Raw genomic sequence first — 14,360 nt, 5'->3', positions numbered from 1 at the left:
GGCGGCTGAACCTCTTTTTGGGGCTCGGGCGCAGTGTTCATCTCCCAGCGCAGGATGACCTGCTCGAAGCACCTCTTTGTGAACCTGAACAGGGAAATCTGCCGCACGAGCACCTCCTGCCTGGTCATGATGTCGTCGACCGCCTCCTTACAGCCAGATTCATAATGATGCGCCTTGACAAAAAGAGAGCATGCTTAGCAAATGGTGTCAGCGCTGAAATATTTTGGCCATGTAAGGTAGATGCCGATTTCTCCGCTTGTTGTCCTCACTCCTCTCCCCAGTCGTACGCTGTCTAGATCTCAAATTTAATGCTCCGACTGGGTCCTTTTTTCCGAAGCTTGGCCTATCGTTATGAATCTGGCTGTAAAACTGCTGCCACTGACCTTGCGCCGTGCGGGATATAAATGATTTGCTTATTAAAATCAAAATTAAAAAATAGTGTTGTGATCGCCACGGCTGGGGAGGAAGTGGCTTCTGGCGGTAACGAGGTTGTGGGTTGAGTTTTCCCTAGTGGTTTCGGTATTGATCCACCCGGGGCCTTTCCCCCTGTCGGCTGAGAACCAGTAGGGGGCATAATAAGTGTGTAGAGCATCTGTAAGGCGCAGAGGAGGGTGGTGGGAGGTGTGGGAAAACACGAGATGGTAGGCGTAAGGGCCCAAAGAGGAGTTGTGCAACTTCAAACTCTCACCTCACGCATTCGAATGCAAGACGGGCAAGGGTTTTAGAAATGAATCTTAGTACCACTACCTCCAATGTCCAAGAACAGGTCATCCACTGGTTCACGACCCTCGACGAATCTAATGTACATGAATTCCACGTCCAATTGATCCTAACACTCTATCTCTATCTGAAAAAAATCATTCAATCCATACGCTCTCGTCAACCCGATCAGGTTCTGGAACACCCCCGGTCCTTTGCACAAGATGCTATGAAAAGGCTTGCGAGTCTACCTCAGGGTAAACTCCCGGCGGCTCTCTTGAATGCTCTCTTCCGTCAAGGCGATACGAACTCTCCTCTACCGTTGAAGTCCGACTACGATCTTACCGAGCTCATTCTCGATTGCGATCATGCTGGCGAATTTCTTTTGGACGCTTGCAGTACGTCGCTCATGCTCTACATGCTCTACGTATCGTTTGACGTGCTCGATGTGGAGTTATCAATGAAGATTTGCCACCGGATACTCCGTGAGTTGGCAGTATTTCTTCCCCTGTTCGTTTCCATACTGATCAGCCTTTTCTTCTACAACAGCTACGAGAAGGAAAAGAGGCTAGACAGGGCTTTCCATGAAAAATACCGGGGCGAGGCAGTCAACGATTTCTTTGAGGCCCTTGAGGAGTATAAATCCATCTACAAGCGCGATATTCACTACGGCAAAATAATCAGTATCCTGCAGTCTAGTGGCACCGGGAAATCACGCTTGGTTGAAGAATTAGGCAGTCGCGTTTGTACGCTTTCTTCAAAAATCGACCCTCGTTTTGATATTCAAATCATCCAACAGATCCCAACTCTGAGTGTTTGCTTTCGAGGCAGCGAGGAGGTGACACAAGGCTGGCCCCCTCGCGATCATGGCGTCTACGAATTCTTCGCAAAAAACCGCGCCCCCCAGTTCAGAGTGAGCCCGGAAACTCATCTTACGAGTATGCATCTTTAATGTTCGGCTAGGGTGAGGAACTGGCTGCAGCCTTCTATGGGGCACTGTTGGAGGTTGTGAAGGATACGATCGGCCAATCGGCCTCACCCAAGGAGGCTATGATAGCATGGCAGGTGCAATTTCCGGCAGAACAGCGTCAAGAGCTTTTCATCGATGTCGTCCAGCGCGCAGAACAGATGCTTGCAGACAACACAGCCGAGCTCGAACACATTCGAACCAAAGGCTTTCAATCGGAAACCCCGGCAGATGAGGAGTTTGAAGGCATCATTACGTGGCATCATGAAGTCTTTCTCCTTCTCGTCAAGGCAAGGTTTATGGATCTAGCCCAGAAGCTCAAAACGCTGAGTTACGATCGGTTTGTCTTCGCTTTCGATGAGTGCACCCTCCTCAATATGGGCAAGGACACGATGAAAACTCCTCGCCCTCCCGGTGCACACATGTCATTGATCGCTTTGGAACGCATCATCAAGGTTACCGACTATTACGAAGATACTCATGGAGTAGTATTCTGGCACCTTCTTCTCAATACGAATTCGTCTGTGCCACTCCTAGCAGGGACCGGAGATATTGCTTCGTCCTTTAGGTTGAGAGATGCACTCAAACCTTTGCCTGTCTGGGTCTACCTTGGATTGGACCAGTTCAAGATGGACGTGCAAATAAAGAAACCTGAAGACGCGCTGTCATTGAAAAACCTCAAGCAGTTTGGCCGACCGGTAAGTGCCCGTTTGAAATGATGCTTGATTATGTCTTGATGGGCACTTGACTAGCTTTGGGCCACAAGCGAAACGCACATGGATCTGGTACGATTGGCTATAATAAAGCTTTTCCGTGGCCCTTCATTCGACGCCACCGACCAAGACCACGTTCTTGCTGCCTTTGCCAATCGAGTTTTGCTCGAAGTTGGCGAAAGCGCCGCTGCGAGTCGGGTAGCCGTGGTCGCCGTGGCTCGACACATGCGAATTCTGATGGGCGTCGTCGGCGGTATTGTTGTCACCAAAGCGCCTTCGGAACCGCTCCTTGCTATTGCTGCCACACAGGTGTTGAATCAAGCAAGTGACACCTACAACATCGCGATGAAGACCTTGCTCGAGAAGCTTATCATCAACGGAGTCGTGCTTGATCGAGGTCTTCAGGGGGAGTTATGTGGTCGACTTCTCCTGATACTCACACGCGACAAAGCGACCTTGCCCAGAGGGGGCGAATTCGTGCCAATGATTGAGAGCCGACGGGCTCTCGCGATCCCACCTGTCAGACTCGACCAATTTTTAATTACCTTGCTCGGGGACAATCTTGGTCTGGGCAACGAAAAGGCCCAACGGCAGCATCGCAACAACCTCATAAGCTGGGCCAGCGATGTTTGGCTCAACTTTACTCATTTTATTGAAGTCGACACCAACATTAGCAAGCTCAAGCCTGACTTCCTACGTGATCTTTGGACCCGCACTTGCGCGGTGCAGTGCAAGTTTAGCCAGCCAGTGATGGACGGGTTTTTAGTGGGCTATAAGGGAGATATTAAGCGGCGCCTCAATTTATCCAACTTCATCATGATTCCTTACCAGATCAAAGTTCAATCGACAGCAGCCGAGAAATCAGCCGCTAATGGCCTGACCTGCCCTTTTATCGTTCGTGAGGACGGTGCGCACTTCAAACCCAAGCACGTCGCTCTCTTCCTCGATTTGGCCACCACAAGCGCATTTCATCTTGCCACTGGTCCTCGTTGCGAATTGACGTTCAGGAAAGCTGATATCGACGGTTGTAAGTGGGATGGTTATGCAGAGGATAACGCAAAGGAGGTGGAACGGTGGTGCCTGAATGTGCGTGGGCACAGCAAGGCCCAGTATCCCGTCATCGGCGACTTGGAAGATATATTCAAGATGATGTTCCAGCGCGTCCTTGCCTGCTCACAGCCTGAATTCCAGAAATATGCGGACGCGCTACAAGCAGCTACTAGGGCCATCGAGGTGTATTAGGTGGTGACCCAGGCATCCTTCTTTTTGATCCAATGCACTTCGTTTGATTATCGTGTACGTATAGGTTTAAAAGGAGTATCATCTTCGACTCGAAATCGGAGGTTGTAATAAAATTAAAGTGGACATATTGCGTGTCCGTGTCGAAGACCAGTTTCAACACGTTCTCTAATACATCACACAGTGCATTTCACGTCTTCCTAGAGCGGACTACGAGACCATCACCATGTCTTAAACGAAAGACCCCTGGGACTGAATTATGGTCTTCGCTGCTTTGATTGGCGCGAGCGAGCTGCGTGAGTCCACAAACTGCCGACGTATCCCACAAGGCGAGCCCCTCGACCTGAGTGGCCATTGTGTGCATTAAATATACGACATAATACACATCGATGTCTGCCTTGCTGGTCTGCAGACGTGTAAGAAGAGTGATCGAGATCAGCTGAATGTACTGCTCTAGGTCAGATCTCAAACGTCATTTAGACGATGATGGTTAGTCGGCATAGAAGGGGGGGGGGATGAGACTTACGAGCGAACAGTGCGAAAATCGGCCTGTAACAGCTCAAATCCCTAGGCATCATTGTTTCGTGATCAGATGAGGCACTGCTGCATAACGGCGAGTACACTCGCGACTTAACCAGTTGCGACCATCTGGTTGGAATCGCGAACGAGGGAGGCTTTGAGGAGTTTCACGAGTGCAGGCACGCTGCTTTTTTGTTGTCAGGTGAACTCGTTGTGCAAGGGTGACAAGAGAGAGCGATTGTCGATTGGCATGGCGCCAAAATGCTAATCCAGCATCTGGGCAAAAATTTGGACAGGTATATGCCAGAATTCGTCGGACATGAAGGGTAGACGACGCACAATTGATATCCTGTTGGATGATAACATTGGATGGAACGAATAGCGTCTGTTCAGACATGCTATTGCATCTGCTTTTGCGGGGCAGATGAATCTGAAATTCGTATGCATCGTATATCGAAATGACACTGTACAGCTCTACGCACCTAATAAAAGCTGACACGTTGACAAACATTACTGATTGAACAGTGGATTCATTGAGTTCTTGGACGCTATGCCGAGAATCGGGACGAGGCGCTGCAATACGCTTACACACCCACTGACGACGGTATACCATGCAGTCAAAACGAGCCGCGTACGTGACACCTACGAGCACGCTTATCAGGTTGCTCGCAGTGAACATGAGGCACGACCCTTACATTGGATGTGGAAGTCGTTTTCGGCCACTTTCTCTAGACTCGTACTGGCCTTGAGCATGTCGATCAAGTTAGGCGCAAACCCAGTGACGTCCAAAGCGCTGAACCTACGTAAAAGTGGTAGACGAATCTCACCGAAAGCGAGGCTGGAGAACCTTACGTTACCATGGTCTCCGATCAAATGGAGAGGATGTGGTCGATGGCCATGGATGCGCATGTGGAAATCACCGTGTTGTCAGAGGCCAAATGGCGCGTGAGGGGGGGGGGGGGGGGGGGGGGGGGGGGGTGGGGGGGGGGAACCCCCTTATTTAGTTGAACATTGATTGTGAGCAGCAATAAATGGTGGACCGCAACCAAACAGACGCACCTAAATTCGGAAGACTTAGAGATACCGAATGGACGCTACTTGGGCCAGCCTAGTTGTCGTCGCCAAAGAACTTGACAGTATCCACGAGTCCGTTGGTCGACGTCACATCGAGCTACGACGGGTGGATAGGTGTCCCGCACCGTTGTCGTCGATCTGATTGTGACACTCTCAAAGCGTTATACAGTCGAATCATAGTTGTAGTTGTTTTTGTAAGGGTCGCTGCTGCAGAGTGATCTTGCAGCCCTCTCTAGAATCCGATCACCCACGATCTCTGTGTGGGCAACATAACCCACGAGGTCTGTCGGCCATGGTCCCGCAGACCGACGTTCGGGACCCCGACGCCTTGGACAAGGTTGTGCTGGTTTGACCCGCGCACGTTAGTATTGGGCGACTCTGTTGATGTAGGGTGAGCTTCCCGGGAACTTCGTAAAATGGGGAGTTCTCCTCTTACTGCCATTGAGGTCAAAGTTTTGGCGACGCGGTGGCACAGGCCAGAGAGGGATGACTTGAATCGTGTCCAAGCAACGAGGTCGTCTCAAAAGACCAGATTGAGAGAGAGAGAGCAGCACCCAAGGCGTCGGCAGGATGCTCTTTCGGATACACACGCGGGAGAGCCGTTGCGTTGCCGTCAACAATGCTACGCGTAGGCCCACAACATGGTCAGAGAAAGATATTGGAGCTGACGGCAGTCTCGAAATTTGGACCCTCCGGAACGTATCGGGCGTCGTCGCCCTCCCTGGCCGCTTATTCACACACCTTGAACAGGGGGTAGTACTGTATTTCCGATGGTGATCGCACGCGATCGATACAGGCAGGCGGGACCGGCCTACGTCCGTGTCTATCTCAGGTGCACCCCCCAACCGCGCGAAGCCAGCCCATCCCACCCCTCCCATCCGCCTTCTTCGTCTTCTGCGTCCGAGCAGTTGACGACATCCATGCGCAGCTGCGGCCGGATGGTCCGGAACCAGGGCAGAATCGAGTCGTAGACTCCGGGACACTGCACGAGCGAAAGATGTCGAAGGCCGGGACAGAGCTCCGTGGGTTCTGCGCGTGCGCGTGCGAGTGACTGCGGCTCGGGCTTGTCGCCGGGCCGTCGTGCCAGGGCGGCGACGATGTATTCGCCCCGCTCGCAGTAGGCCAACGAGGCGCCCTCGAGGAGCGGGAGACGTGCCAGGCACCACTCCCAAGTGCCGTGCTCGATGCCGAGGAGACGCTCAAACTTGACGTGTTTGAGAGGTGGGCGGGACGTGAGGAAGGCCTTGAGGGCGCGGCCTGTCCACGGTGCGCGGCCATCGAGGTCGGTGATGGAGAGGGTAGAGAGGGTGGGGGTGCGGAGGGCAAGGAGGACGTCGATGGTGTTGTTGAGGGTGAGGTGGAGGGAGTGGAGGTGCGGGAGGGAGAGGGTGCGAATGGGAGATAGGGAGGACGCGGCGGGAGCTTCGAAGATGCGAGAGTGGAGGGAGAAGTACTGGAGGGCGGGAGATTTTTCGAGGAGAGCAAAAATGTGGGTGAGAGAGAGAGGAGGGGCGAGGATGGGGTGAGTGACCGTGAGAGAGGCAAGGGACTCTAGGTTGAGCCATGTAGATGGGACAGCAAGATTAGTGAGGTGAACAGAAATGGGTTTTGGGGTGACGAAGGGAAGGGTGGCGACGGCGGAATCAGTGAGTGGAGGGTGGGCCGGAGGAGAATCGTCGGTAGCCTCGAGCTCGAGCTCGAGCAGAGAGGATCGCGGGGAATCGTCCGCCGGCGCCGGCTCGGGGAAGTGAAAGGGGCGGATCAAGGGCTGTATGCCTGCCTCTGAAGGGGCGTGGACCACGAGTGTGCGGATCCTGTGGATGTGTGTTTGAAATAGGGAGGCGAGGGGCGAGTCAGAGGGGATGGTGATGGGTGAAGAGGGCGAGGGCGAGGGCGAGGGCGAGGGAGAGGGAGAGCGCCTGCACGGGCGAGCAGCGGGGTTGCGGATGGTGATTTGAACGTCCAGGGACGCTATGCCTGATCTGTCGAACCAGGCAGTAGCCTTCTGGACGGCGTGCGAGAGAGAATGTTTGCCTTGGGCAGGGTCGGGGTTGTGTGGGAGGGAGTGGAAGTGGAGGTCAAGGCGAGTCCAGAGCTCGGGGGAGGAGCGTGCGAGCTGGAGCCATCTGCGACAGACGGAGCTGATTGTGAGCGGGGCGTCGGGGGAAGCGAGGGTGCACCAGTAGAAGACGGCGAGGATGAGTTCGAGGGGGAGGTCGGAGACGGCGAGGGGAGGGGAGGAGGGAGACATGGGGGAGACTAGTCGCGGTGGTGGGAAGACGCGAGGGAGGACATTTTTATAGTAGGGACGATTGGGCGAGGGCGAGGAGGAGCAGCACGGAGCGACTGTTGTGTGTCCGCCAAGAAGGGGCTGGCTCGAGCCTGGAAGCGTCGCCGGCAGTCCGAGCCGTTCGACGAGCAGCTGTTTCCTTTGTCGCATCACCCAGCGCTCGATATGGCAACCGTCCGCGCGCGCTGGGCTGCCCCTCCCACTGCCCTCCAACAACAGCCAGCTGCAGCTCGTTAATATCACCCAACAGCGTTTCAGCGCGATCCGCGCCCTCCAATTCGACCGAAACGTGGCCGTGTCGTCCAGCGTGCCGACTCCTCTCCGAGGAGAGCCGTCACAATCCTATCTCTCCCGCGCCCCCACCTCGCGCTCTCCATTAATTCAACTCACCCACCATCGGTATCCACAGGGGTCTGGACCTTTCCATCCCTTCAGCTTGAAACGCGCAGCCTTGTCACCGTTGCTCGATCGTCCCGTTTCTGCTCCCTCCAATCTCTGCACGCAAGTAAGTCCCTTTGCCGGATCGTCCCCGATAGCCCTGATCGCACGTCCTCCGCCAACAAACACACCCGTCCCCCTTAGAGCAGTACTTACCCCCAGTCATCCTCCATGTCTCCTTTTACGATCCCTCACGCCTAGACTCCCCATCCCCCCCTCCACTCCTCGCTCGCTCCCACCGCCAACCATGTTGCACCCTCAGAAGCAGGTCCAAGTCCCGTTGTCCATCGCATGCAGATTCGGTCCGTCTCTCTCCTGATCATCTTCATCTTTTCACCCATCATCATCCGTCCCGCAGTTGCGATGGATCAGTGGCTTGTCGCCCACTTTGATACTTCTTGGAAGGTCGCACAAGTAAAGCAGTACATCCTTTCCAAAGCCTCCACCCAGCCCGCTTCAAATCACTTCTCCTTTCCCCCCCGACATCGCCCTGTATCTCCCATCACCTTCGCTTCCATCTCTCGTTCTCGCCGTTCTATCGACAACCCCTCCGAGCTATCTTTTGATCTCGGCGATGCGTTCGACGACGACTCGGATCTCGAAATCGACTCCTCCAGACACCTCCCTTCCAAGCCCCTCATCGAACCTACCAGCTCTCCTCTTACCGCCCACGCTACGACCCGTTATGCCCTCATCATGTTCTCCACCGGTCAGCTCATGGAAGACGACTACTCTCTCTCTTGGTATCAGCTTCGCCCCTACGAGCTCTTGGAGCTTCATCCTCCGGGCGCCATCGTCCGCCTTCCACGTGAAAATATACCCGAGTACGTCAAGCCCTACTTCGAAGCCAGGGTCAAAGCGCTCAGGGTCATATGGACAGAGAAGGAGCTCAGGGCGGAAAAGGATAGACCGAGGCCCGGTCAAAGTCCCGCAGACACCTCGCCTGTGATCCGCAAGCGCAAGAAAACCAAGCTCGAGTGGCGGGAGCGGTGGATCATCATCCACCAAGGCATGCTCAACCTCTTCAAGGACCGTTCTGTGCGTGTTCCGACCGAGAGCGGGGACGCTTGCTCACCTTTTTTCCAATTGCAGTCTTCCATTCCGATCCATTCCTCCCCTCTGAGCTCCTTGCGAGCCCTTCGCAACGCAGAAGACGTTCTAGGCGTGTCGGCAGGCACTCCCCAGAGCTCCCGTGTCGTGTGCGCAAAATTCGCTCCTGCAGAACCCACCTACAGCCCTGATCGGTCCTACGAGCCTCCGGTCTCTCCCATGGCGGATGCATGGCACGATCCGTGGACCGGCAATGTGATCGAGAGTCGAGAAAGTGAAGACGGGTCAGGACCGTGGGGTCGAAGAGGGTCGAAAGATGACACGTTCAAAGGCCACAAGGAGAGGCGATGGGGCTCTAGTGGGGAGAGTAGGCCAGATTCCAGACCTGGGATGGGGTCCGTGCACGACATCCCCCTCGACGACGATACACAAGGTATTTGGGTCATTCTCGATTTGCTCGAAGACGTCGGTCAGTCTTTCTACTCCATTCTCGTCCATCATGGTCACTTACGGCAGCCACAGCGTACGCCAACTTTCTCCGCATCCTCCACCGCCACGCTCCAGACTCTGTCAGCTCGACGTTTGTGCCGAACAAGGCCTCCGCAAAAGCATCCACCTCGGGCAACAGGTTTTCTCCCGCCTCGGCTGCGCCGCTTCCATATCCAGAATGGCGAAGGGACGTCACGGAGCGGGCGCAGAGGGCAGGCATGGGCGACATTGGCCAGGCGATGAGCTACATCAAGTGGGGTGACAAACGTCAGCGAACACTCTCAGTCGCGTCGACAGAGAGAATGCGAAGACCGAGCGTGGTCACGCGCGATGCTGATGACGAGCTGCATGGGACCATGGAGTTTGGGTCAGACGACGGCGGAGACAGCGATGAAGGGCTCATGAGTGAGATCGAGTGGGACGCCTGGATGCAAGACCTCGAGCGGCAGAGTCGCGTGCGTGCCCTGGAGCCCGCGTCAGAGCCTCTGACCCCATTTCCTCACCTTGCGGAGTCTCGCCGCCTCTCGCAACCTCATTCGGCAGTCTCAAGCCCATCTTCGATCCAGTCCTTGTCGCCGCACACGCCGGGCAAGCCGGCGTCAACGTTCCTGAACACCATGTCTTCCATCCACTCACAGAAGAATCGGCCATACTCCCCGCTTGCTCTCGATGCGGGGCACGGCGGTCTCGATCCCCTCTCTGCCCTTTCTCCCGCGCTGCTCACCGCCCACTCTGTCGTCCATGGGACGAACGGGCCGCTCACAGGCACCACGACGAGCACCGTTTCTGCAGGCGGCGTCGTGCGTGCGCGTTCGCTGGCTTCAACAAACGAGGATGGGCGGGGGAGAAACAAACCTCAGGCCATGGAAATCTTGCGAGAGGACGGGTCGGCGCACGGGATCGCGAAGAAACTCAGCAAGAGCAGGTTGGGGAAGAAGATGCGGGACAGGAAGGACGAAGACAGGGACAGGGACAGGGAGAAGGAGCGAAGCAGGCTGTTGAGCAACGCGTCGGCGGCGCAGCCGCTTCGAATCGTGCCGCCATCGTCTTCGATGCAGCCGACCTTCTCTCCGATGATCCTGACGCAGGACGATCCATCCGACATCCGTCCCCGGTTGAGCGCGGTCTTGGCCCCTTCGAGCAGCTTCGGCTCGACGGCAGGGTCTCTCATGGGCGAATCGTCGTTGTTCCAGGATGCAGCTTTGGAGGTCTCGGATGGTGGCGACAGCAAGAGCTCGGGAAGCCGCAGGACAGAGGGAGAAGATAAAGCCAACCGCCGGAATATTTTGATGAAGGGCGTGTCGCATGTGGTCAAGAGAACCAAGGCGTTCAGTCCTGAGAGACTCGTGAAGGAATTTGATTCTGCGTTGGACTTCGTAGATGGTCGTTGATGAAGGCCGGTTGTTGTCGTTCTATTTCTTGGGTTCTACTATCATTATGGTGATTAAACTTGCGTCTGCTCTCGGTGTATTAGTTATAATTATCGTAGCAATAGGTATCAGCCAGATTCGCGCCTTGAATTGATCGATGGACTGGTCACAATGTGTGGGAAGTAGATACATAAAAAGAGTGAACCTTCTCCCCGAACAGGACTGCAGGACACATCAGTGATAATTCTGTGATATTGTCCGCGATCCCCAAGTTGCCAGGGTGTTCGCTAGGACCATATTACTTAGACTACGCGGATTTGGAACGTCTGTGTTCGGAACATATGCTAGTGTATAGAGAAGAAGGATATATACATAGGAAAATACCGGATGCTTGGCGAGAGACAAAGGTGCACGTTCCCGCTATGACCTGGGTAGATATTTAGTCGCAAAGCTCAATGTCACCGGTAGGCGGTAGGTATTAACTATCCGACAGCAGCACATCCCAACAGGGGAGATTTGAAGGAAGGTGTTCTAAGTAAGATCGAATAATGCGAGTGGCAGTGAACCGGTATATGAGACGACGCAAAAGGCACCATGACATGACGCTGACATGGTTGTGATCTTACCTACAGAATTATGATTCTCTCGATAACCTTCCTGGATTTTGTGTCCAACATCTTGAACAAAACAAGCGGAAAGCATATAGGAGCGTCCCTGCGAGAAAGCGCACGTATGAGTTGGCGGAGCTGTGCGAGCCTGTTTTCACCTGACGTAACATTGATTGTAACGGTGTCTTGAAACCTAGAGGCCGTTGAGTTAAGTGAACCTGGTCGCTTTAGATGTCAACCTGTAAACGACTTGCCTTCCATACCTCGTTGTGAATCAATCTGTTGGAGGAACCAGCGACTCGTCATTCGGCAGGGGAAGTGCGACCATCTCGTCCCAGTCTGATGGTGATAGGATCCTCCTCAACTTCTCCATTAACTCTACCGCTTCCTCGTGCTTTCCGTGAAATATTCGAACCATACGCAGTAAGTCTATCTTGGGTTTTCCCTGATACTGATCGAATTGGATTCGGAGATCATTTTCAGCAAGCCATCGAATTAAGAATGTGATGTCATTTCTGTCCGAGGAGTTCTTTTGAATGGTCATCGGGCGAGTGGAGGTGTACGTTTTCGTCCAGCGATTGAGTTTGGTTAGAATGAGGACTGACGGATGCAAGATGCGGATTCCTGTGCATCGAGGCGTGAGCGGCTGGGACTCGAAGGAGGCAGCAACAAGAGACTCACGATAATCAGTGACATATAGGACAGGTTTAGCAACACTCGGAAGTCCCAACCTCCCAGTTGGTAAGGTTTCGATAAGGACATTGTCTTTGGTTTGTCGAACGATGATTTCGCTGGGATCTATGCCGTCAAGGTTCTACAATAGTACGAAATTCGATAATAGACATCGAGTACAAAGCTGATCTGAATCCAACCTTTACGAAGTATAGCTTCAATGTATCCATTGCAAAGTGGATGCCCAAGCTATCAAGCGTTTTGCGGACGGTTAGAATATCCTCGGTTTCGATTAAGACGTCTATATCATGCTAGTGACATCATCATTACAACGAGCAGCAGCTGATACCACTTGCATAGAAATAACTGACTGTTGGTCGCGTGCTTCCCAACAAAGACCAAGCAAATCCGCCGATGTAAGCGTGATGGCAGCCCATGGCGTCGAGGTGTTTAGAAAGCGCTTGTGCTGCAAGAAGATGGTCTTTATAATCGCTGGAGGTATGAGGCAGGGGTCCACGTTTTGCGCGCTTTGAGCCTCCCACTGTGATAGATCCTGATCCTAGAGGTTCTAATATTGCATCCATGATGAGAGAGCGTAAAACACAGTTGGGGACGACTGTGTTCAGGCAGTATTCGGGCTCCGCGGCCAGGATCTCCAGCGTCACGTGAAGTGAAAGCTGCTCGCGCAGCGCACAGCTTGCAAATTCACTGTATATCCTCCCACCCCACTGTTCGATGATGAGAACCATTTCGTTTCGTGACCACATCTCATTTCAAGTTGACATCCCTCATTCACACGTCGGTGAGGAGATGTTCTGTGAGTGGTGAAAAGTGAGGTTTTCAAATCCTGCCGATGCAACGGGCGCTGTTTGGGCCATCAAGAGGACGTATGGGGGTAATTAAGAGAGGGAGGTCTAGGGAGATGAAGGCGAGGCGGGCGCCCGTGTTTTGCATCAGACGCTGGATATTAAACAATATATTGTGAGCGGTTTGCTTGTCTATCGACATGATTGGTACGCAAATTTACCCTCACGCGTATATTGTATGACTGATTCTTGTCTTGTGGATTGATCTCAGAAAGTAGCACAATCACCATGCTCAGGCTGCGGATCATGGGGTGTTCAAGTACAATTCTATCTGCTGCGTGTGTCCTGACACTTCGTTCGCGCCCTCTTCACTCCCTTCTCTAATTCTCTCGGTATACTTTTTGACTCGCATCCATTACTGTTATATCAACCTTCTTCCCAAATGATTCGCATTTGCTAATGCGATCTACATGCTGATGTATTAAGGATTTAGCGTATGCACGTACCTCCGCTTCAGAGTTGTCAAGCGCAATAGCGTATATTCGAAGTATCTGCCGCAGTCATTGGCCTCACTCTGGCCCGCTCGCGTGGATACTGTCTTGGTTTTTTGCTTCTTCTAGTATTAGGTGTCCATAGTCTGGTTTGCGACACTGATGTGGCGATGTTGAAGGGAAATTGCTGAGAAACTCTGTCTCGAATGAGATCACGAGAGAGGGGGGGATTGGGTTGGATCGATCGAGTCAAGCTCCAGGAGGGAATAGGCGGGTATGTCGCGCGAGTAGCCCCTAGGATACGGATATGGTCTGGTCATCGGGGATGATCACGATGTCTATTAGGATAGCTGCGGGTATATTGTGTTGGGACAAGTCAATAACACACTGCTTAGCATTTGCGCGAACTGCCATCCTTCCGGCTAACTCTATCCGTCTCTGTATTTGCAGGTAACAGCGCTAATAATGACTTGACTAGGATGAGGACGATTCATGTGGATGTTCGATCTCAGAAGGAAGGTGCGCTTCACAACATCTCCTTCGGCCATACCTTCTCTATCCCTCGGAACATAATATCTGATTCAGCCTAGCATCAGATCGCTCTTTGGGTTTTTCGTCTCCATCTCCTTCGTAGTGATCAGGAAGAGGCAAGAATATTCCCATAGCATTGATCCAACAATTTGACCATCCAAGTTATTTCCTAGGGATGAAACACAACAGCCTTCGCACCAAATCTTGTGCCGGCTGATGATCTCGTCGCTCGGATTACAGAGGTGAGTTGTATCTGTTGACCGTTTCAACGCACCCTCAAATATGCTATATAGGGACGACTACTTCGTGACGGACACCGCATTCTCCCAAAACTCTTACTGAACGTTTCCTATCTCGAAAGGTCTCGTCCAGCGAACTGAATCTAGCCTTACCTAGAACAATCA

The 14,360-nt window shown here is 53.3% G+C and overlaps 7 protein-coding genes across 7 annotated transcripts; 3 read left to right on the top strand and 4 right to left on the bottom strand.

Moving 5' to 3' along the window:
* Nucleotides 1-841: 841 nt before the first annotated feature.
* HETIRDRAFT_389235 (uncharacterized protein) lies at nucleotides 842-3,747 on the top strand. The gene is made up of 6 exons (XM_009552826.1): nucleotides 842-1,097; nucleotides 1,154-1,184; nucleotides 1,249-1,441; nucleotides 1,499-1,612; nucleotides 1,663-2,364; nucleotides 2,419-3,747. The coding sequence occupies exons 1-6, from the start codon at nucleotides 929-931 to the stop codon at nucleotides 3,619-3,621; spliced, it is 2,412 nt and encodes an 803-aa protein (XP_009551121.1). The 5' UTR covers nucleotides 842-928; the 3' UTR covers nucleotides 3,622-3,747.
* Nucleotides 3,748-4,192: 445 nt separating this feature from the next.
* HETIRDRAFT_421751 (uncharacterized protein) lies at nucleotides 4,193-4,997 on the bottom strand (the record flags this gene model as incomplete). The annotated part of the gene is made up of 4 exons (XM_009552825.1): nucleotides 4,193-4,413; nucleotides 4,477-4,779; nucleotides 4,833-4,936; nucleotides 4,990-4,997. 4 exons carry the CDS (start codon nucleotides 4,995-4,997, stop codon nucleotides 4,193-4,195), a joined length of 636 nt encoding a protein of 211 aa, XP_009551120.1.
* A 956-nt stretch (nucleotides 4,998-5,953) lies between these two features.
* Nucleotides 5,954-7,573, bottom strand: HETIRDRAFT_441917 (uncharacterized protein). The gene has a single exon (XM_009552824.1). It carries the CDS (start codon nucleotides 7,460-7,462, stop codon nucleotides 6,035-6,037), a length of 1,428 nt encoding a protein of 475 aa, XP_009551119.1. The 5' UTR covers nucleotides 7,463-7,573; the 3' UTR covers nucleotides 5,954-6,034.
* A 93-nt stretch (nucleotides 7,574-7,666) lies between these two features.
* HETIRDRAFT_460712 (uncharacterized protein) lies at nucleotides 7,667-10,996 on the top strand (the record flags this gene model as incomplete). The annotated part of the gene is made up of 5 exons (XM_009552823.1): nucleotides 7,667-7,675; nucleotides 7,752-8,006; nucleotides 8,141-8,977; nucleotides 9,032-9,458; nucleotides 9,512-10,996. 5 exons carry the CDS (start codon nucleotides 7,667-7,669, stop codon nucleotides 10,867-10,869), a joined length of 2,886 nt encoding a protein of 961 aa, XP_009551118.1. The 3' UTR covers nucleotides 10,870-10,996.
* Nucleotides 10,997-11,730: 734 nt separating this feature from the next.
* HETIRDRAFT_326943 (uncharacterized protein) lies at nucleotides 11,731-12,219 on the bottom strand (the record flags this gene model as incomplete). Its single annotated transcript, XM_009552822.1, has 2 exons — nucleotides 11,731-12,056; nucleotides 12,138-12,219. Coding segments are annotated over 2 exons (408 nt in total), but the record flags the coding sequence as incomplete, so codon positions are not given.
* A 43-nt stretch (nucleotides 12,220-12,262) lies between these two features.
* On the bottom strand, nucleotides 12,263-12,877 carry HETIRDRAFT_326574 (uncharacterized protein; the record flags this gene model as incomplete). The annotated part of the gene is made up of 2 exons (XM_009552821.1): nucleotides 12,263-12,439; nucleotides 12,500-12,877. The coding sequence occupies 2 exons, from the start codon at nucleotides 12,875-12,877 to the stop codon at nucleotides 12,263-12,265; spliced, it is 555 nt and encodes a 184-aa protein (XP_009551116.1).
* Nucleotides 12,878-12,981: 104 nt separating this feature from the next.
* Nucleotides 12,982-13,570, top strand: HETIRDRAFT_173713 (uncharacterized protein; the record flags this gene model as incomplete). Its single annotated transcript, XM_009552820.1, has 3 exons — nucleotides 12,982-13,109; nucleotides 13,213-13,289; nucleotides 13,428-13,570. The coding sequence occupies 3 exons, from the start codon at nucleotides 12,982-12,984 to the stop codon at nucleotides 13,568-13,570; spliced, it is 348 nt and encodes a 115-aa protein (XP_009551115.1).
* Between the last annotated feature and the right edge of the window lie 790 nt (nucleotides 13,571-14,360).

This window comes from Heterobasidion irregulare (assembly GCF_000320585.1).
Source record: "Heterobasidion irregulare TC 32-1 unplaced genomic scaffold scaffold_10, whole genome shotgun sequence".
NCBI lineage: Eukaryota > Fungi > Basidiomycota > Agaricomycetes > Russulales > Bondarzewiaceae > Heterobasidion > Heterobasidion irregulare.
The sequence above is the reverse complement of the archived record's forward strand: the minus strand, read 5'-3'. Positions and strand labels throughout refer to the sequence as shown.

Excerpts from the sequence above, each read along its gene's own strand:
- HETIRDRAFT_389235 (XM_009552826.1), top strand. The coding sequence starts at position 929 with ATGAAAAGGCTTGCGAGTCTACCTCAGGGTAAACTCCCGGCGGCTCTC. Across the intron at positions 1,098-1,153 it reads ATTTCTTTTGGACGCTTGCA|TTATCAATGAAGATTTGCCA; the intron begins GTACGTCGCTCA and ends CTCGATGTGGAG. Across the intron at positions 1,442-1,498 it reads TTGAAGAATTAGGCAGTCGC|ATCCCAACTCTGAGTGTTTG; the intron begins GTTTGTACGCTT and ends ATCATCCAACAG.
- HETIRDRAFT_441917 (XM_009552824.1), bottom strand. The coding sequence starts at position 7,462 with ATGTCTCCCTCCTCCCCTCCCCTCGCCGTCTCCGACCTCCCCCTCGAA.